At 41.0% G+C, this 21,024-nt stretch overlaps 6 protein-coding genes, 1 non-coding gene and 1 pseudogene across 8 annotated transcripts; 6 read left to right on the plus strand and 2 right to left on the minus strand.

Moving 5' to 3' along the window:
* Positions 1-710: 710 nt before the first annotated feature.
* On the plus strand, positions 711-3,684 carry gfi1b (growth factor independent 1B transcription repressor). The gene is made up of 7 exons (XM_049739340.1): positions 711-926; positions 1,174-1,256; positions 1,523-1,678; positions 1,745-1,965; positions 2,109-2,246; positions 2,509-2,674; positions 2,942-3,684. Exons 2-7 carry the CDS (start codon positions 1,181-1,183, stop codon positions 3,118-3,120), a joined length of 936 nt encoding a protein of 311 aa, XP_049595297.1. The 5' UTR covers positions 711-926; positions 1,174-1,180; the 3' UTR covers positions 3,121-3,684.
* On the minus strand, positions 2,470-11,281 carry LOC125980210 (uncharacterized). Its single transcript, XR_007485549.2, has 4 exons — positions 11,145-11,281; positions 10,917-11,058; positions 8,222-8,297; positions 2,470-2,615 (listed from the first exon to the last, which is right to left on the minus strand). It is a non-coding gene; the product is annotated as an uncharacterized protein (transcript).
* On the plus strand, positions 6,843-10,402 carry gtf3c5 (general transcription factor IIIC, polypeptide 5). Of its 2 annotated transcripts, none has more exons than XM_049739338.1 (11): positions 6,843-7,160; positions 7,359-7,557; positions 7,637-7,835; positions 7,920-8,109; positions 8,678-8,782; positions 9,040-9,154; positions 9,413-9,493; positions 9,582-9,670; positions 9,799-9,881; positions 9,946-10,085; positions 10,152-10,402. In XM_049739338.1, exons 1-11 carry the CDS (start codon positions 6,957-6,959, stop codon positions 10,328-10,330), a joined length of 1,584 nt encoding a protein of 527 aa, XP_049595295.1. In that variant the 5' UTR covers positions 6,843-6,956; the 3' UTR covers positions 10,331-10,402. The 2 variants fall into 2 exon arrangements, with proteins under 2 accessions (XP_049595295.1, XP_049595296.1); XM_049739339.1 differs by having other exon boundaries at positions 10,155-10,402.
* On the plus strand, positions 10,931-14,053 carry LOC125980205 (bile salt-activated lipase). Its single transcript, XM_049739337.1, has 11 exons — positions 10,931-11,060; positions 11,176-11,323; positions 11,836-11,955; positions 12,077-12,274; positions 12,355-12,485; positions 12,556-12,663; positions 12,745-12,859; positions 12,958-13,144; positions 13,211-13,408; positions 13,488-13,697; positions 13,789-14,053. Exons 1-11 carry the CDS (start codon positions 10,995-10,997, stop codon positions 13,967-13,969), a joined length of 1,662 nt encoding a protein of 553 aa, XP_049595294.1. The 5' UTR covers positions 10,931-10,994; the 3' UTR covers positions 13,970-14,053.
* A 425-nt stretch (positions 14,054-14,478) lies between these two features.
* LOC125980208 (histone H2B 1/2) lies at positions 14,479-15,321 on the plus strand. Its single transcript, XM_049739342.2, has one exon. The coding sequence runs from the start codon at positions 14,531-14,533 to the stop codon at positions 14,903-14,905; it is 375 nt and encodes a 124-aa protein (XP_049595299.1). The 5' UTR covers positions 14,479-14,530; the 3' UTR covers positions 14,906-15,321.
* Positions 15,322-16,314: 993 nt separating this feature from the next.
* LOC125980209 (histone H2A-like) lies at positions 16,315-16,844 on the plus strand. Its single transcript, XM_049739343.2, has one exon. The coding sequence runs from the start codon at positions 16,373-16,375 to the stop codon at positions 16,757-16,759; it is 387 nt and encodes a 128-aa protein (XP_049595300.1). The 5' UTR covers positions 16,315-16,372; the 3' UTR covers positions 16,760-16,844.
* Positions 16,845-17,105: 261 nt separating this feature from the next.
* Positions 17,106-17,842, plus strand: LOC125980211 (histone H4-like; annotated as a pseudogene).
* Positions 17,843-17,927: 85 nt separating this feature from the next.
* LOC137839509 (histone H2B 1/2-like) lies at positions 17,928-18,454 on the minus strand. The gene has a single exon (XM_068652799.1). The coding sequence runs from the start codon at positions 18,414-18,416 to the stop codon at positions 18,042-18,044; it is 375 nt and encodes a 124-aa protein (XP_068508900.1). The 5' UTR covers positions 18,417-18,454; the 3' UTR covers positions 17,928-18,041.
* Between the last annotated feature and the right edge of the window lie 2,570 nt (positions 18,455-21,024).

Here is a 21,024-nt window from a genome sequence, read left to right on the forward strand (position 1 = left end):
GTTTTCAGTCATGTACTGTTGAAGGCACAATACCAATTTTGTCCACAAGGTGTCGCGCTTGTAGTTGTTTTAAGCCTCAATCTGAAATATTGCCGTTTATCCTTTCACGTTTTCAAAATATATACTATTAAAATTGCAATTGCATATGACGAGCTAGTACTCGTGACCATATATTCTTCTTATAATTATTATTATTATTATTGCTATATTTACGCCACTTTATAATTCAAACCATGGGTTAGGAATTGCGCTTTTGTGAGGAAATCTGTCACCATTGATTATGATATTGTATTCTCCAGTAAATATAATTAAAAGTCAATATATTCTCCCAGACTGGTTTGGTGTGTGTATCTTTGGAGGTGCTATAGGTCTCATGTGACCCTGTTGCCATTTAAACCGCACGGAGATTTGAGTATCACATTGTCCAACACAAAAATATATATTTTTATAAAATTGTTTTGGAAGAAAACTTCTGTCTGTAGCTACTTGTGACTGTATTTCAGAGTTGAAATAAGCAATTCAACCCCTTTTCTAAAAAATAAAAATGCCTGAAACGCATCTGCAAGCAATGACTCATCCGCCTCTCTATTAAAGTTTGGTAAGTTTGTATAACTTTTGCAGTTTTTTTTTTTTCATATTGCCCCCCTGCAGCTGTGTATTGAATGTAACTGTACAAGCAGGAGAGGCTCCGTGTATCTTGTACGCAAATTGCCTTTTGCAGGTTGGCTCTACCATTGGTTGAAACCACAGTCAGATTCTCCGGCGAAATTATCTGATTGGAAATCAGGGAGGGGAGAAAAAGAAAGAGCAACAAGTGCGATGCTTTTACGCTGGTTTGCTTTGGGGACTTGAAGGAAAGGATTTTAATTTTGGTGAGACACACTAAGACCTGAACGAAGTCAACAATTTAATTGGATCTTGTTAAGGTGAGTTTCTACTTTAACTTAAGGATTTACTTTTTACACTTTTATTTTTAGCTTGAATATCATATCAAATTTGACAATATTGTATGATCTATTATGCTTACCTTTACGGAGATTTGGGTGTCCCAATTAAAATCTTAATGTATTTTTTCCCTTTTGACAAAACACCAGCTTTAACGTAAATTGAAATTAATATTTACTGAAGACTTTTTTTTTAAAGAGCTGACGTACGTGTTATTTGTGCTTACAGAGTCGAGATGCCTCGATCTTTCCTGGTGAAAAACAAACGGAGCTCGTCATTTAATGTGCATAGATTATATGAAGATGAGACAGGTAACTTTCAAATATGAATTAAAAAATGTCAACATTAATTGCAATAACTTAGAAACTATTAGAAGTATATTGTTCAACTCTTTTCATCATTATTCAGAATAGCCCAGTGAACTCATTTTGGACAAATTTATCTCAAATTAAAATAAATGAAAGTGAAGATTTAATTATGAGTTTGGTTTGATTTATAGGCTCTGAGTTTTTATTTAATGGACCAAAAAGATCTTACAAGCTCAAGTCAATCAAACTGCATGGTTTTGGATTTACAGAGATCTCACCTCAGAGGCCTCAATCTGAGGGCCTGCATTCCCAAACAGACCTCAGACCAGTAGGAAAAGTAGAGGAAGAACTTCAGAGTCCAGCACCTGTGCATGCAGAGCCCACCAGACCCCCTGCGGCTCCCACAAAATCATATTACGCAACAGGTGAGCAGCACATTTTCCTACAAGCGTCAGTAAAGTTCCAGGACTGATGCCATCTTTGCTCATCAGACCCTCAGAAGGGAGAATTTCCTTCTTACTACAAGCCGGCCTATTGGGGGGAGCAGGTTCCTTCTCCGTATCGGTTGGGTTTCAGCCCAACGGTGCTGCAGCACGCCACCACTTTGTACAACGCGCACATCAGCCGCAGCCCGCAGAACCAGCAGCCGCTCGACTGCAGTACCCACTACTCGCCAAGTTCCGACACCTACCACTGCATCACCTGCGATAAGGTACGTCGAGGTTGAAACTCATCCAGGACGGTGAAATGACGTAATGAACACTCGGTAGATTATAATTCGACATTTGAAAGTGAGAACAGGTTATGCCAGGAAGTTTAGGATCACGATTTGCAATTTTGTTCTCTGTCCTTCAGGTGTTCTCAACACCTCACGGCCTGGAGGTTCACGTCAGGAGGTCCCACAGCGGAACGAGACCTTTTGGCTGCAGCATCTGCAGAAAAACTTTTGGCCACGCAGTCAGTCTCGAGCAACACATGAATGTTCACTCCCAGGTATGATTTCTGAAATAGCGTAGATGATTCAAGATGGTCGCTATGATAGAAGGCAAAATATGCTATTTTGTGTTTTTCAATAAATGTTTAATAAAATAATAAAATGTTTCAATAAAATAAAATAATAAAATAAAATGATAAAATAATAAAATAATAAAATAATAAAATAATAAAATAAAATAATAATCCTCAATATAAAAAATCTGAAATTGACTGAAGTTCTTCTTGCACTGACCACATGACACATTCCACGTTTGTCCAGGAAAAAAGTTTTGAGTGCAAGATGTGCGGCAAGTCCTTCAAGCGCTCCTCCACGCTGTCCACGCACCTTCTCATCCACTCGGACACCCGGCCGTACCCGTGTCATTTCTGCGGGAAGAGGTTTCATCAGAAGTCCGACATGAAGAAACATACATATATTCACACCGGTATGACTTTGCAGCCATTTTTAAAAATGAATCATATGGTCTGATTGAAAAGTCATGTTTCCATGAGCTATAAGGAAAACCTAACCCAACCATGTAGAACAGATAGAAATGTAAACATTATACTACGCTCAGTTGCTCCCACCTAAGGGGTAGTGACAAAACCTGATTTTCCAGAAGCAGAGTGATTTGTATTAAGTAGACAGCTGCTCCTTTAAACAAATAATTGGAAAATAATCCTGGATTTTTTTTTTTAACATTTGTTCTCAGGTGAGAAACCCCACAAGTGCCAAGTGTGTGGTAAAGCGTTCAGCCAAAGTTCCAACCTGATCACCCACAGTCGGAAGCACACTGGCTTCAAACCGTTCGGATGTGCCGTTTGCTCCAAAGGCTTCCAACGCAAAGTGGACCTTCGCCGGCACCAGGAGAGCCAACACAGCATTAAGTGACACGTGCGGGATTGTCCAGGGGCGGCGCTAAGATTTGAACTTTACAAGTGCTCAGCCCCCCCCCCCCCCCCCCCGTAATAAGAATATGTGTTATCGTTGACAGTATGTCATATATTTGTGTTGAAGTCTTTGAAAATAATTCAAAATAAATAATACGGGTAGGTTTCATTCTAGTACACCTGTTTAGGGCTGGACCCTTCAGTCGATGAAACCTGAGGTAGACTTGTCCCTTTACAACGTTAGCGTGACTTTGGTGACTTTAAACTAGGTAACAGCGGGTCTAAATTGTGGCGCAATGGGATTTTTGTCAATTTGATCAAGGGGCATAATGGGAACCCTCAAAAACAAAATGTTTTATTTTGCAAGACAATATTCTTGTATTTTGTCCCACAAAAACCGTAACACTTGAGGCCCTCATAGACGAACCGGATAACCTCGATTGAGCTAACATATAAGAGATTTTCTGCTTAGCGACCTATGAGTTCTAATTTAAACTGCGTATGGATGTAACGTGAGAATTGTAAATGGTCTATGTGTGTGTGTGAAAATAAAGAATGAGCTGAAGCTGTGGTTGCTCTATCCTGATCCCTCCAGGGCAAAATACATGTCAACTGTTAGCCTAGTAAAATGATGTGATAAAGTCTGTCAACATGAATTTTCCAGCTCGTTCTGGTTTGCTTCCAAGTGTTTTCAGCTCACTGGAAGAGGTCACACACACATGCACTTTTCCAGTAAAATGGTAATTAAATTGTTCTCATTGAATAAATTATCAAAAGTTATGAAATGTAATCATTTTATTTGTGAGAAGAGCGTAATATTAGGAATAGTAAAAAACACAACCACTAGAAGAAAAAATATCAGCTCTGTAATTTTTTGTCAATTTTTTTTTTTTTTCATAAACTGCCTCCTATCTTACTGAAAATTTAAATCAAATGAGGCCAAAATCAAAACAGATTCGATTGAGTCCTCTTAATTTGACAACTAGAACTGTAATCACAGCTGGAAATCAGAATTACACAAACTATCAAGTGAGGCGTTATCAAACTTTAGCCACACACACTGTCCACTGTTGCCGCCTGGTCTTCAGAGTGCATCGAGTTGACTGGGATACAGGGATTAACTAATAGGCTGTTAAAAAAAAAAAAAGGGATTGATGACTTAGTCAACCGTCACCACACCCAGTCAGCACATTGGATTTGCTTTAACAAACAGTCTGGAAGGAAAACTCACCACCTTCCTCAAACACCAAACCAGTTAGCGCTTTAAGATGCTTCGGGCAAATCTGATCATCAGCGACTTTTGTTTAATCTAAGAAACAGGATGAAGCATCGCTGGGAGATATAGTACGTGACGCCGACTTGTACTTTCATATTTATGGATGCATCAAATTCAAATCCGGCATTGCTGCTGTCTCATGATAATAAAAAACATTTGCGCAGCTCACTGAATTTCATTTCAAATGCCGGTTTAAGGCCCAAACGGGAAATAAAAGATGGCAGTGTAACGTAAATATTTTAAATCAGTGTCTGCGTGGGCCAGAGAAGCAGATGTGGAGGCTTACGGTCGGGCAAACAAATCTGAGGTCTTTATGCAAAACGTGTGGATATCGTAAAGGAAACAAGGCCCCCTGTGTCTGCATGTGTAACAGTTACACGGCTGCCGGGGACATCCTGCTCGTAGTCAGACCTTAGCTAATCAAAATACAACACTAACAGAAAAGAGGAGGAGGATTGTGGGTGGGGCGTGCAAACAGGACACAGGTTGTGAATAAGGGGGGGGGGGGGGGTCACACGTAGCCTCAGGAAAAACGGGAGAAAAAGACTGCACCAGAAAGCGTTATGCATAAAAATGCTGAATAAGCAGAAAAAAAAACTGTTCAATTTGACTTCTATTCAGGTAGAAATACATTTGCATGTTGCTCCAGGTGTTGTAAAAGTTGCAAATGTTTAGGACTTGATTTGCTTCCTAACTGTGCAAGCTCAAAGGTTACTTCAGAAAATTAAAAAAAAAATCTTTGGTACATTTAAAGCTGTTTTGTGATTTAAAAAAAAAAAAAAGTGGGACTATTGTAAAGACACAAAAATACGATTTTTTTTTTTTATGCCAAATATAACACCTGAATCCAATTTGAACATTGTCCCTCCAATCTCCTTGGATAAACACAAGACACCCACATCAGCCCCGGAGACGGAGCATAGATGCAAATTTGTCTTGCAAATGTTCCCCATGCAAATAAGCGGCGCCTGGTTTGTGCAACCATGTGCCCGAGGGCTGGCAAATTCGTGGAACTCAAAGCTTCCCATAACTGCTAAAAAAAAATAAAAATTCAATGTTACACTTTTGGGGAGGAATTTGTTTGCATTCCTCTGACAAATTGAAACTGTCAGCAGATTTCCTCCACGTGACGGAAGTTGCTGCTGTAATGTGCAGATGTGATACTATTTGATTGCCGCTGTCACTGTGTTGTTGCTCAGCACGTCCGCAGATAAGTGCGTCAATGACACGGCTCAAGGACACTCCGGCAGTGAGTGATGGCAGGGGAAGATCAGTTTCCTGTTTAGTCACCACAAAAAATGGGCAACATGATCATCGCTGTTAAAATATATACATAAATGTAACCCTTCCAAAGTTGTTAGCGGGACCCCAACGTACCAAATATGGGCGGAGTGACCACATTTTACCTTCTCAACTGTCAAACAGCCAGCTGCAAGTTAAAGCTAAAACAAGCCATAGGGGAGTGTGCCACTTGAGAAGCAAGCAAGAGCATCCAAAAAAAAAAAAAAAAAACATGAAATCTGAGTGCAACAGGCTCTTCCAGTGAAAGCCAGGCAGCAAAGGGTGTCTGATAATGCTATCATGGCCTCCGCACACTTCAACGGTCAGAGCAGGCCAGCTAAGAGGCAGGGAGGAGCGGACAAGGCTTTGCGAGAGATAGCAGCCAAAGACGTAGGAGTGTCAAACATTTAAACTCAAACAAGTCGATCATCACGTCAACATGTCACCATAGCACGCAACTGATTGTCAGTCAGTGTTTGGGACCCTCTGGATCAATCCTCGCCCATCTCGAACCATGAACTGCAATGTCACTTTAGCAGATTTTAAGAAATGCATTAAGTGTAATTATAGTTTTTGTTTGTATCCATTAGAAAAAAAAAGTGACATGATTTCCAAGGGAACTAAAGGTATTTATTTTCTTCCTGCAAAGTCCACATTTATTTATCCAAGCCAGTCCTGTCTGCTTTTGTAATGTGAATGGAAACTTGATGAGGAAAAAAAAATGTCATTTCTTAACTGTTTAATACTGTACATTGAAAATAAGCATACATTATTCCGTTTAACTCAACTATTGCAGCGTCATACAATTTTCTTTTTTGAATTTACATTGCCACCGTGCGGCCATATGACGCAATGACGCCTCTTTCTGTTCGATACACAGTTGATTAAAAAATATATAAAATACAGTCAAATTTAATCAACTGCGTGTTTATAGATATAAATTGGATAAGTTTTATACACGAAAATAGGTTATATTTGTATTGTTGATTCAGTTTTTTATATCTCGGGGAAATAAAAAAAAACGACATTTATAGATACAAAAGAGTATTATATCAAATCAAAGAATTAATGATGCCAAAAAAAAATAAAAATAAGTTCATCTAGTTAAATAAAACGTAAACATGGGGCCTGGAACTATATTTGACGATTAATGTTTCTAGCCGGAATTATTTTGATGCTTCCCCACACGTAGTCGAGGTTGCCTGGAGATTTGTACATATCCGCACATTAAATTTATCCGGCTATAATTAGATTGTATCAAATATAGTGAATTGTTAACAATGGCGGATTCTAGAGATATAAATTCGGGGTTCACGCTGAAAGAACTTTCGTTTTCCGATTCGAATAATGAGGACATAGTGCCCGGCAGCTCGTCAACGTTGGAGTTGCGCGATAACAAACTGGTATGCGTGGAGTATCCAGGCTTAGTTTCCAACGTGGACAAGATGCTAGAGACGCTTGGCGGTCAAAGAAATATTTCGGAAGTAAGTAAAGTAGAATTAAGAAAAGAGTAAAACATCAGATCGGGCATGTGGAGAGGTTTGTGATGCAAGCAGAAAGATGCGCCACCTTTTTTTGTGCCCCCATTTTTCATGATCTGAACTTGAGCATCTAAGAGCAATTAATTTGAACTATATGATCACTTCAAATTAGGTATTTCAAATTTTTGTTTTTTTTCCTAGACCTTCAGTCAACCAAATCTGCGACTAGAGCTGCGCTACCGACCCCAGGACCCTTTCTGTCATTCTATATGCGGTAACCGCTTCTCATCCAGCAATCTTCTCCTCCGTGTGCGAAGGAGAGTCCGAAAAAGAGATTCCAAAGTTGCTGAGATCAACATGGAGATACTTGGAGTCATCGGGACGACGTACAAATTTCAAGGTGATTAAACTCAACGCCAGTCTAAATCACTTATATGTTTCTATTTTGCTTTTAAGAAATGACCTTTTGTCTCTTGCAGGGATGGCAGATTATCAGTGCCTTGCTGTGCATTCCCAAAATGGAGAACACACATCTTTGTACAACAAAATCATCCTTCGGAAAACCGAGAAGGAAGAGTATTTTAAGCAGCCCATGCCGCTCTTCCTTCCCCCGACCATCTTCTCGCGTCTCGACACACCAGTTGATTATTTCTACCGAGCTGATGTTTTTAACAAGCAGTGAGTCCCTCGTGTGGTCAACTTTTTATTATAACTTAAAAAAAAAAAAATCTTGATTGTACTTTTCCTCGGTTGTTGGAACAGGAAAGCTGATAATCTCCAGAACAAGACAAATTTCATTGGATTGAACAGACCCCGTCGGCCCCATAACGCCATTTTCCTCACTTTCGCCGATCCCGAGGTTCCCACCGAAACTCAGGAGACGGCTCGGATCAAATGGAAAACAATGGCCACGACTGAGTATGACCTCCAATGTGAGGAAAAACTAGTGGCGGTATGTTTGTCTGATCACTTTTCATAGTCTTAATTCCCTTCCGACATTCTAATAATCAATCATGATGATTTCGACTGCTACCAGTTCCAATCTCATCGATTGGACTTCTTACCTCCCATGTCCAGACTTGAATCAGAAAAACTGCCGCCAAATTAACTTGTTGCCGGGATCATGAAGGTTTAGTTTGTCTAGTGGAGAAGAGAAAAAAGAGAATCAAGTTTTTAAACCAAGTTTTCAATCAGTAGAAACTAAATGTTGGATAATATTCTTGTCAATTACAGTAAAAGCATCAAGATGATCATCCTCAAGAAGGATTTTAAAGGTTTTATCTAAATCTAATATTTGGAAAAGATTTTAAAAAAATGAATAAAAGTCAAATTGTTTTGTCAAAATGGAACTTAAATATCGAAAAAGAATTTTCTGTTTGGGTGTGTGGGATCTCGCACTGTGCCACCATCAGTGACCTTGCTTTAGCGATATTATATCATGCATGGCAAGCAGACATATTTTTTTTTCCATAATTCTGCTGGGTTGTTGTCTTATCTCAAAGCCTAAATTTTGTTTTTAGATGTTTGAGAGCCGGCCCATCTGGTCCCGAAATGCCGTCAAGGCCAACCTTAACATCCACCCGGAAAAACTCAAAAGACTCCTGCCGGTCGTGGCATATTACATGGTGAGTTGACACTGTGTGCCTGATAAAGAATAAACATCATTTCGGACATTTTTTTTTTTTTTTTTTACCCCCACTCACCCCAAGGTAGACAGACGTGTGAAAGACAAACAACAATTATGTAATTAATTTTTTTATTCTGCATTCTTGCGGATGCGGTCTAAAAACTCAAATCAAAGCATTTTCCTATATTCTGTTATTTATCTGTTAAATGAAAAATAAATAAAAAAATAAAAACTAACGTCGCAGTTCTTATCAAGGTGACCGGACCATGGAGAACTCTGTGGGTGAGATTTGGCTACGACCCTCGAAAGACAGTCGAGTCCAAGATTTACCAGATGCTCAACTACAGGATGCGCTGTAGCACCAAAAACGGTAATTAAAAAGATGATCAATGGTTATTGGTGTCCTACAAAGGTTAAAACTTTTGAATTGTTTTTTGTGTTATGTTCAAATATTGAATACAATGTTTTTTTTAATGTACAATATTATACTGCCTTCTAGTGGCCAAGGTTGGCACATTTAATTCATTGCATTTAATGTCACTGTTTTTTTGTGCTATTTTCTTTATTAAATCAACAAAGGGACAAGAAATTTACAAAAAAATGACTTTTGGGTTTCTGACATTTTTAGTTTATATCGTATCTGAGCTACTGGTGAAGCCCAAGAGGAGTTCCCTGAACTACACGCTACCCATAGCATTCAACAAGACCGGTCAGTGGATGCACTTATTCCAGTCATAATTTTCCATTATGCACGAATCATTATGGTAATGTTGCTTAATTTTTTTTTTTATGCCCAGGTCCAACTCCGGCCAGTGTGTCAGAACTTCGAAATCAGGAGGCTTCGGGCACTAGTAAAGATCCAGTGCCAATCTCTTATCAATTAGAGGTCAGCTGACATCATCACTATGGGTTGCAATTGAAATTGATTTAACTTTATTTGGACAATTTTTAGCTTCTAACCAATAAATTTTGCACGCATATCATTGATACTAATTTGTGCATTGATGTCTCCAGGACTCTGCGTATATTTTCCGAGAGGGCATGCTACCACCTAACCGGCAGATGTTTTACCAGCTGTGTGACTTGCACGTGCCAAGGTACACTGCATTTTTTTTTTTTTTAGTTTATAGTGGACTCCTGATTTTTGCCGTGTGTGTCCAGCATCCAGGAAATCATCATGCAGAATAACAACCCACAAGTGTGCGATGAGCGTGACGGCTGGTGTCCCATGGGAACAACGGATAAGCTGCGGGACATCATCTCGTCTCTGGTTAAGAAGGTTGTGCGAGAGCACAAATCGCGTAAGGAGATTAAACTTATTTTCATTGTGCTTTTTTAGCCATGTTATTAAAAATATATTTCTCCAGCTGCATTGGAAAAGCACTCCTTGCAACCGAAACGGACGGCACAGAGTTCAAAAGTCGACAGCGAGGATGATGAAGATGATGATGATTATGAACATGAGGAAGGTGAAGGGGATGAAGTCTATCAGCCATCAGAGGGAAGTGAAAATGAGATGGAGACTGAAATATTGGATTATATGTGACAAAAGACAATTTTATCACAATTATCTCTGTGTTTATTTTACTTCTACACCAATAAAAAAATGAAACTTGTAGCTTGTATCACTTTTTGTGTCCCTCTTTCTGGATAGTTTTGATCTTTTATGAATGCTTGATTCACATAAAAAAAATCAAGTCCCAAGGCCACATTAAAATAAATAAATTATTGAAATTGTTTATACCGATCTGTGAATAAAAGAAAAAAAATTACACTACTGAATAAAAACTTCAACTTGATATTTTGTTATGCAGCCTTTTGAAGCAAACAATATACACAAAAATAAAGTCATCATTAAAATTTGCTTCTGACCAGTGTTTATTTTTTTTAAATTAAGTTACACTTATACAGTTAATTGCCATTTTCTTGTCCTAAACCTTATTTTTTGGTTTCAGGCTAAAATAAATTTAATCTGCCCCCCAAAAAAATATGTCGGTGCGAAGATATGCTGTTCATTTCTGATAAAACTATGAGTGTGATGATTAACTTTGCAGTGTGACTTGGAGTTCAAAACACAGCTGTGTCAACTTCCCTCGCCACACATCATTACAAATTCAGAGAAAATAACTCACATTTTCATAGGTGGCTCCGGGGGTGTGTCCGCTTTATAAAAGTCCAGCCACCAAGTCATCGAAGAACTCATTCTGGTCATGATGGAGAAGCTGGCCGTCTTGCTCACCGTTGCCGTCATTCTGGAGACGGTGTCTGCCGTCTCTGTAAGTCATTTCAAATATGTCCAATTTCATTCAGACAGAATAACAAGAAAACGGTTTAAAAATGTTGATGAACTTTCACAATACCAAAATGTCTGCTGGTCATTTGTATCTTCAGCTGGGGGTGGTCTACACGGAGGGCGGCATGGTGGAAGGCGAGAACATCCGTCTTGGCTTCCGACACCACATGGACATCTTCAAAGGGGTTCCGTTTGCTGATATTCCTGGAAGGTTTGAGAAACCGCAGCGTCACCCTGGTTGGGACGGTGAGTTGCGTAAAAATAATCTTATCTATCCAGATAAACCTATGTGGGTCGCTTGGCCACTACACTTTGGGCTTGACAAAACATAAACAACTACTGTTGTCAAGTAACACTATAGAAAAATACCAGGTCCTCACTTTGTGACATCATAATGTGAGGAGCCACCTCAGTACCGCCCCTGCAGACACACAAAATCTAAGTTGATACATCAAATAAATGATCAAAAATGTTTCCACTACCTTCTACAATGTGCTCACGTACTACTCATCTCTGTTTGGTGCATTATTTTTTCCCCCATGTAGTTTTGAGATGTCCTACTTTATGAGAAGTTACTGAACGCACCATCAGTCAATCGCAGGGTTTTAGTGACCCAAGCGTCTTACTTCCGGTTTACAAATAGCCACCAAAATAAAATCTCTAAATTAGATCGCCATTGAGCTGATTGTGATACATGCTATTTATTTCAGAAAGTTAAAAAATACCATGATATTTAATCATTTGATGTCTTTGACCAGGTGTTCTGAAGGCCACCGAATACAGGAAGCGGTGCCTTCAGTTGAACGCCCTCATGAGTGACACGAGAGGAAGTGAAGACTGTCTCTACCTGAACATTTGGGTTCCTCATGGCCGATCAGGTAAATAATAAGTGCAGCTTATGCTGAGCAACTTCATTTTATGGGCCGCCTAAAGCCTAATTAATCTTGAAGACCACTTTTGACACCATCTGTCATACTTCCTATTATCTTCATTTGCTAGTGTCGACCAATCTACCAGTCATGGTCTGGATCTATGGAGGAGGCTTCCTGGCTGGAGGCTCGATGGGGGCTAACTTCCTGAATAATTATCTCTACGATGGGCAGGAGATTGCAGATAGAGGAAATGTCATAGTCGTCACTCTCGGATACCGTGTGGGAACTCTGGGCTTCCTCAGCACTGGAGATTCAAGTTTACCAGGTATCAGTTAGTGTTGATTGCGTCCGAGACGCTAGAGTTTAAAAAAATAATAATAAATGTACAAAAATGATGTTTGACAGGAAACTACGGTCTGTGGGATCAGCAAGCTGCCATTGGCTGGGTCCACAGAAACATCCGTTCATTCGGAGGAGACCCAGACAACATCACCCTCTTTGGAGAGTCTGCAGGTGGCGCTAGCGTGAGCTTCCAGGTGAGATGCTCACTTGTCTTTCTACATCCTCACCAAGGAGCCATCTTACATTAGTCATCTCCATTCACAGACCCTCACCCCTCACAACAAAGGTATCATCAAGAGAGCCATCTCCCAGAGCGGGGTTGCTCTTTGCCCATGGGGTATCATCAGGAACCCCCGCAAGATCGCAGAGGAGGTACACAAACATTCCTGGACACTCCTTCCTGCCATTCATTACGGTTGACAGATAACCAATTATTTCCTCGGCTCTTCTCAGATTGCGCTTAAGGTCAACTGTCCCACAGATGACAAAATGGCCGCCTGTTTGAAGATGACCGATCCAGTGCTCCTCACAAAAGCAGGCGCACTCAATTTGTCCGGCTCACCAGATGGTAAACAACTTTTTCTCTTTCTGGTAGTTTAATCTCAGTGTGTTACTTGAGGAGTGGATAAACTAGCAAGAAGAAAAAATATTTCCTTCCTCTTTCAGCCCCCCTGGTAAACAACTTGGTCCTGTCTGCTGTCATCGATGGAGATTTCCTGCCCGACGAGCCTTCCAAGTTGTTCCACAATGCCGCCGAGATCGACTACATTGCTGGCGTCAACGACATGGATGGACATTTCTTCACGGCAATAGACATCCCTTCCATCAACTCCCACCTCGTAGACACGCCCATGTAAGTATTTCTCGGCGGGAGTTCAGACGTTGGAAAATCTGACATTTTGTTTTCGCCGAACGGCAGTGATGACATGAAGACGCTGCTGGCTACTTACACTCAAAACAAAGTTGGACTGGATGAAGCTTACTCCCTGTACACGTCAACATGGGCCAGCAATCCCTCCAGGGAGGACGTCAAGAGGACCATCGTGGATATCGGAACAGATTACATCTTCTTGGTTTCTACGCAGGCCGCTCTTTACCTTCACGCCGCCAATGCCACGTGAGGAATCATTATTGCGAGAATCTGCAAAGAACAAATTGAAATGCATTTAGAATATTTTTTTCTTGTCTGATTAAAGATCCGGCAGGACCTATTCGTATCTCTTCTCCGAGCCCAACCGCATGGCCGGCATCGGTAGGCCGTATCCCAGCTGGATGGGCGCCGACCACGCCGATGACCTCCAGTACGTCTTTGGAAAACCTCTGAGCACGCCGCTGGGCTACTGGCCTCGCCATCGTGACGTCGCTCGCTACATGATTGCCTATTGGACCAACTTTGCCAAAACTGGGTAAGCTATATTCCTTTAGATTGGGAAGCTGATCAAAATGTCATTGATCTCCCATGTTGATTTGCTTGTGCTGTTTTTATCATGGCTCTAGAGATCCCAACAAAGGAGACTTGAGCGTACCCGCCATCTGGCCTAAATTTACCAATGGACACCAATATCTGGAGATCAATCATAGTATGGATAAGAACTACATCAGACAGAAGATGAGGATGCGTTACGTACATTTTTGGACGAGCGTCTTGCCCAACCTCCAAATAAACATCCCGGAATAAAGACCAACACATTTCATAATATTCATTATATTGAAATTGTATATAGAAGACATCACTGTGAACAATAAACGTTTTTACAATCTTTCACTTTGTAAGGAGCTTTGTTTGAACATAAAATGTCAATACAAACAATCAGGTAAACCTCATTGATGCTGAGAACAATTAGGAAATACAATTAAGATAAAAATATGGATCTAGAAAACATTTGAGAAACAAGTGATTATTTCTAATAAGATACCATCACGTATAATATCGATATTTTTTCCACAACCACGCGTGAAATATCTTATTTCTTAAAAAAAATAGAACAAAGACTTAGCTTGGTAATTCATACGGAAGGGTCAGCGAGTTCGTCCACAAACCGCGTCAACGCTCCTCTTTCACGTCCGCAGACATCTCAACCAAAGAGAGCGCAACAAAGCGAGCCTAGCAAGGGCTATGGATACTGTCAGCCAATACGCGAAAGGCGACATCACACTCCAATTTGCATTACGCGCCTATAAATATACCAACTGCACCTATGACCAGCCTGCAATCCCCGTTTTTGATATCTTGACTACCATGCCCGAGCCTGCAAAAGCCGCCCCCAAAAAGGGCTCTAAAAAAGCCGTCACTAAATCTGCAAGCAAGGCTGGTAAAAAAAGGAAGAGGACCAGGAAGGAAAGCTACGCTATCTACGTGTACAAGGTGCTGAAACAAGTGCATCCCGACACCGGAATCTCCTCCAAGGCTATGAGCATCATGAATTCGTTCGTCAATGACATCTTCGAGCGCATCGCTTCTGAGGCTTCTCGTCTGGCTCACTACAACAAGCGTTCCACCATTACATCCAGAGAGATTCAAACCGCCGTGCGACTCTTGTTGCCAGGCGAGCTGGCTAAGCACGCCGTGTCCGAGGGCACCAAGGCTGTTACCAAATATACCAGCTCCAAATAGACTGATCCGGTTTCGCCAAGACCCAAAGGCTCTTTTAAGAGCCACACACTATTTCGCAAGAGTTGGTTCATTTCTGTCATACTGTTTACGAATGTTTATGTATATTTTATTAGTGTATGATTATTTTTATCTATCTGATACCAAGTAAATGAGACCAACATCACCGACAACATTTTTATACAATAAAGATGGATAATCGGTTGACTCATTATCGAATTGCCAATTCTCATTTTTTATAACCTTTTTAGTATTATAGGTGATATTTGTATTTTCATTATAAACTTGTTCAAATCCACGACGTAATTAAAGATGTTTATAGGTAAGTTTAAAATCTAGTTTTCCCCAATTGGTCAATGTAATAACAGGTTTTGTTCAGATAGTACGATACAAAATTGCAATAAAAAGCGTCCCTTAAATTAAGGTCCCTGCATTTTCTTTTTACGTAAAAAAGCATTCAAGATGATCACTCACAACAAAAATCAAACAGTTAAGCAACAAATTGTTTTACAATGTGTGCTCAGGAAATCGAATGCAAAAACATTACTCGCATCTGACGTTTTTCTCGAAAGAAAATGCCAAAAATATAAATTAAGGGAACAAACAATGCCCAAAGTCACAAAAAGTAGCCACCTTGTGCAGACTTTTGTTAGCATGTTGTGTGTGTGTGTGTGTGTGTGTGTGTGTGCTGGTACCTGGTAGGTGGACAGCTCCGCGTCTGCTATTTTTGCCTGCTTGTTTGCTTGCTGCAAATTAGTGACAAGAGAGATGATAACTCAAACATTTTATGTATCAAAGGGGCAATTAGGGAACCCTGGTGCTGCCTGTTTTCTGCCCCCCGGTTGCAACGCACCGGCAGATCCGGATGGGTTCTGTAAGTGCTGCTCATTTGAATCCGGTGTGTTGGGAGTTTGGAGAGACGTCAAACAGGAGGAAGTCAACAGTCCATTTTCATCCCAAAAAAATCTGCGATGCTTTTTTTTCGAAAGATAACAGATGTATGCATACACACAAATAAATATATAAACTAAGTGGTCGGTCTTAATGCTATTTATTATTTGCAACAATTAATATGGCAGAGTACATTATTTTATTACATTGTAGAAACTAAGAGCAAATTAGTCTCTTTTATTCCACATTATTTAAATAATGTAGTCATCAAATAAACATTACTGTGTGAATTTTAATTTTATCAAGAAACAAAACACACGCAATAAGCAGTCTTTTAGTTTTTTTCAACACGACAGGAGCGTAATAATGACATCTTGTGTATTCTTTATGACGTTACCTTTGGAAAGGGAGGGGGAATTCTGGTTCTGCTCAAGGGAGGGCTGTAGCTCGCTGCTGATTGGACAACCGATTCTCCGCTTCAACCGACCAATCAACGGGCAGCAGAGGCCCGTATATATATGGTACTCCGTCTTCCGCAGTAATCGTGTTAGAAAACACAAAGCCGAAAATTACCTAATTATGTCTGGACGTGGAAAAACCGGTGGTAAAGCTAGAGCTAAGGCGAAGACTCGTTCTTCCCGTGCTGGACTTCAATTCCCCGTAGGTCGTGTTCACAGACTTCTTCGTAAAGGCAACTATGGCGAGCGTATCGGTGCGGGTGCTCCCGTCTACTTGGCAGCGGTGCTCGAGTACCTGACAGCTGAGATTTTGGAATTGGCTGGCAACGCGGCCCGTGACAACAAGAAGACCAGAATCATCCCCCGTCACTTGCAGTTGGCCGTCCGTAATGACGAAGAGCTCAACAAATTGCTTGGTGGCGTGACGATTGCACAGGGTGGCGTTTTGCCAAACATTCAAGCCGTGCTTCTGCCCAAGAAGACCGAGAAGACTGCCAAGTCGAAATAAAGATGGAGAGCTCAACCATCGAGTCCCAACGGCTCTTTTAAGAGCCAACCATTTCCTTCATAAAGAGTACATTTTATGACTTAAATAGCCATTTGTTACTGTGAACTGGTTTAAATTAAGAATGGTTTTTGATGTCTTGAAATTATCCTGTTTACGAATGTCCTGCCAAACCCCTTTCCAACAAAGTTGACTTTAACGCAGACTATTTGCTCCGAAATGCGAAATTTTAAAAATAGTTAAACGTAATTCCGATTATCACGTGGAGTGTCACGTCCACAATTTACAATGTAAATAAAGACTTTGTGTATGTTACTGTGGTTTAGTCAATGCATTTGGGGGGGGGGGGGGGAGTGCTAGTAGATGACGTTCTTCGCCTCGAATTGGGTTAGCTGTCCTCTCTCAGGTCCGCATCGTTGCTTATAAACGCACCGACGACTAGACCGTTATTACTACGGCATTATAGCAAGCTAAGCAAAATGTCTGGACGAGGAAAGGGAGGCAAAGGGCTGGGGAAAGGAGGCGCTAAACGCCACCGCAAAGTTCTCCGCGATAACATCTAGGGTATTACTAAGCCCGCCATTCGACGTCTGGCTCGTCGAGGCGGTGTGAAGCGTATTTCTGGTCTGATCTACGAAGAAACTCGTGGTGTGCTGAAGGTTTTTCTGGAGAATGTCATCCGTGACGCTGTTACCTACACCGAGCATGCCAAAAGGAAGACCGTCACCGCTATGGATGTGGTGTATGCTCTCAAGAGGCAGGGGCGTACTCTCTACGGCTTCGGCGGTTAGACGTTGCGCTGAAATCCACTAACCCAAAGGCCCTTTTAAGGGCCACACACTTTGTCTTAAAAGAGCTTAAGATTCCCACACAATTCATGCAAAAAAAAAAAAAAATGTCCGCCATGTGGAAACTCATGCTACTATTGCAACAGTTCACTCTTGCACCGCATGAATGAATTCATTTGACCTACTTGCACAACATGACGTGTACATCAAGTTATGAGGGACCGGCGGCAGACTGTCCTCTCTCAGGTCCGCATATAATTGTAATAGTGTATAATAAAATTTAAATTTTCAAATGGAATGCATTTGATCTTAATTACATATGTAAATCTTAACAAGGAAATCCCTGCTTGCAGTCCAAGTATAATAAATTAACAATTAGAGAATTTAGTATTAAAAGTATTTAGTGAGCATGCTAATAGACGGAGATTCAAACTCTTTAAAGGTGATTTGGATGGCCCTTAAAAGAGCCGTTTTGTTGTACACCAAAGCAGGATGATTTACTTGGAGCTGGTGTACTTGGTGACTGCCTTGGTACCCTCGGACACGGCGTGCTTCGCCAACTCGCCCGGGAGCAGGAGTCTCACAGCGGTTTGGATCTCTCTGGACGAGATGGTGGACCGTTTGTTGTAGTGAGCCAAACGAGAAGCCTCAGAAGCGATGCGCTCGAAGATGTCGTTGACGAACGAGTTCATGATGCTCATGGCTTTCGATGAGATCCCAGTGTCAGGGTGGACTTGCTTCAGCACCTTGTACACATAGATGGCGTAGCTTTCCTTCCTTCCCTTCTTTCTTCTCCTCCCAGGCTTGCCGGGGGCCTTAGAGACGGCTTTTTTGGAGCCCTTCTTGGGCGCTGCCTTGACTGGATCAGGCATGTTAGATTACAGTGAGATGATGTCCGAACTTTGGGGCCTGTGTTCTTATGGACGCCCTCATGCAAATTTAACTGCGCGAACGCCACTCTGCGATTGGCTGGAATCTGAACTGTTGCGTTTGACCCTTGTATTACTAACACAAATACAACTGTGACAACGCTCGTTCCTCATTGGTGGACAGCTGAATCCCCCCCTGCTCCTTTCTCATTGGTGGGTGGACTGGATCCCTGCTTGCTGCTCATTGGGCCCTTAATCAATTGTATAGGCTCTGTGTGCGTTTGCTTCTCGTTTTTACTTGTAAGAAATTAGTCAAGTTCATTCTGACAGATGGGTCGATTTAACCAGACTGCACCCTGTGCAATGGCTGGACATTTTATTTGAAAAGGACTGGAATAACAACATTTGTCCATTGTGAAATATTGCGTTGTCTAAGGCAGTTGTGTGTCTTTGGAATTGGGAGCGGCTTAACGACACAGAACGACACTGAATGTAGCTATTTTAACAAAAGGCTGTTATTATTACAAGAGGCCAATTAAAGCAATTTTTCAAATGATAATGTGCGGCTACACCTTTGGCAGCTATGACTGTCATGAGATCATTATGTGACTCACCTCACTTCCTTGAGTTGATGCTAGCTCGGGCTCATAAGCAATCTTAGCCATACAATCATTTATCCTATCCCAGATCTCAGCCAATCAGGCGATTGCTTGCTGGCCAAGCCTGTAAACGCAAAGTCTGCCATCTTTGTTCAAAGCAGTCCTTTTTAAGTAATGTTATCCAGATTTAAAAACAAATTAATCAGCCCTCAAAACTTGGCAACATGACATTTGGTAAGTATATGTATAGTGCACATGCATTATGGGGAAAAATGCTATATCTTTAGCATTTAGCCTAGCATTTTACCAAAACATTCCAACAAGTTTACCGAATATGTTGAAACAACTGCCGGAACATTTGAATGACTTTATCAATACAAATTTGCAGTACATTTTAACTACTTCACCGACTCGTTCGAACGACTTTGCAGTATGTTACTAGTCAAAAATGATGACTTCACATTGGCATGTCCCCATTTCAGTTGGTCTGGAACGTATCCAGAGTATTCAAGATCATCTTTCTCACCGTGGGATGAAGGCCCCACCCTCAGAACAATTCACAAACGTCCCCCTCAGGGCATAAATGCGTCAATGTAATAACGCCACTGCTGTAACCCTAAATTACCGTCCCAGGAATGTGGCGTGACTGCGTCTTTTTATGACGGATGTAATTAAGCAAATCATCAATTACATGGCAATTTGCTATTCATCACTTCAAAAATTGTCCCAACTTGATCTTCTGTGTATTGTCAAAATAAAGTCCAAAAAATAAATAACAGTTGCATCATGAGGAACGGAAAACGTTAAAAAGCTTTGCACAAAAAGTGTGATGAAAAGCTAACGTTGTTATTAGTTCCTTCTGGGGCGTGCCCGACATTCAGCAGGTAATGGGAACCACCCCGTTCTTTTGGTTAAATGCTGCAATTAGAGTGAAATTAGCATGACCTTCATCATGTGAAGAAAGGAAGTTGGAGAAGAAAAAAAAACAAAGCCATTGTCAGCATTGAATTCTATTTTCTTGAGAAGCACACAGCTAAGTGCCTCTCAAGAAACTACAATAAAACTTTTGTATCCATATTCGCCTTACGAGTCACGCGGAAGAATTAAAAGGCGCACCCTTGACTGAGAATTTATTGAGGTGTTTTGATGATGGTAACATGGACATGTGAAATCAAAACGCAGGCCGACGCCATTCTTGACATAGTCGATGATGCGAGAGCTTTTGTGCTCCCGAGCCGGCTATTCCACAAAGTCAAATTTGCTGTCACCTTGGCATTCTGTGAGTGCATACGACCCTCAGGGCTGTGCTGCGTTCGCAAATGTCCCAAGTTGAACTTTTGAACACTCGTTAAATCTTTCCGTGCGGCCCGGAATAAAATAAGAGGGTGTGCACACTTCAACAACATCAATCAGATTATTTTGGCTCACTTGAGGTTACATTAATGCGTGGACGATAAAAACTAGGGGGACGAGCGACCGCTAGAACTATGACATCATCGTTTCCAATATAATATTTCTGGCATGCCGAGCTGAAGATGGATAAGCGTGACTTTCATATTTAGACTTTTCTCTGAATCAATGCCGCCTTTGTTTTGCTGAGCGGGGATTTCAGTTAACAAAGACACGCTTGCATAACCACAAGTCATTTTGCTTCGTGACCTCTAAATTTTTTTTTTAGGAAATGTTGACACTCAAATAATTCGGACAAAAATTGTTTTGGAATGGAAATGTCTATTTGTGTTGTTTAGTAAGGTTAATAATAGCAGTGTGATTTATTAGTGTTCGGGGCGTGAAAATAATCTTGACCTTTGCAAAATGTCCTCAAGATCAACTGAATGTTATATTTATCCCGAGTCGAAGCACGCCTACGTAATTATCATTCCAGCGGAATGGCACGTCTTTGCAATTTATCTGATTAACGTTTACCAAATCCGCTTCCTGTCGAACCAGCCGGGCTGCATGAGATGAAATTACGTCTCGACATGTATGCCTGACGATAGATAAATATCAGG

The sequence above is a fragment of the Syngnathus scovelli genome, chromosome 13 (assembly GCF_024217435.2).
Source record: "Syngnathus scovelli strain Florida chromosome 13, RoL_Ssco_1.2, whole genome shotgun sequence".
In the NCBI taxonomy this organism is placed as follows: Eukaryota; Metazoa; Chordata; class Actinopteri; order Syngnathiformes; family Syngnathidae; genus Syngnathus; species Syngnathus scovelli.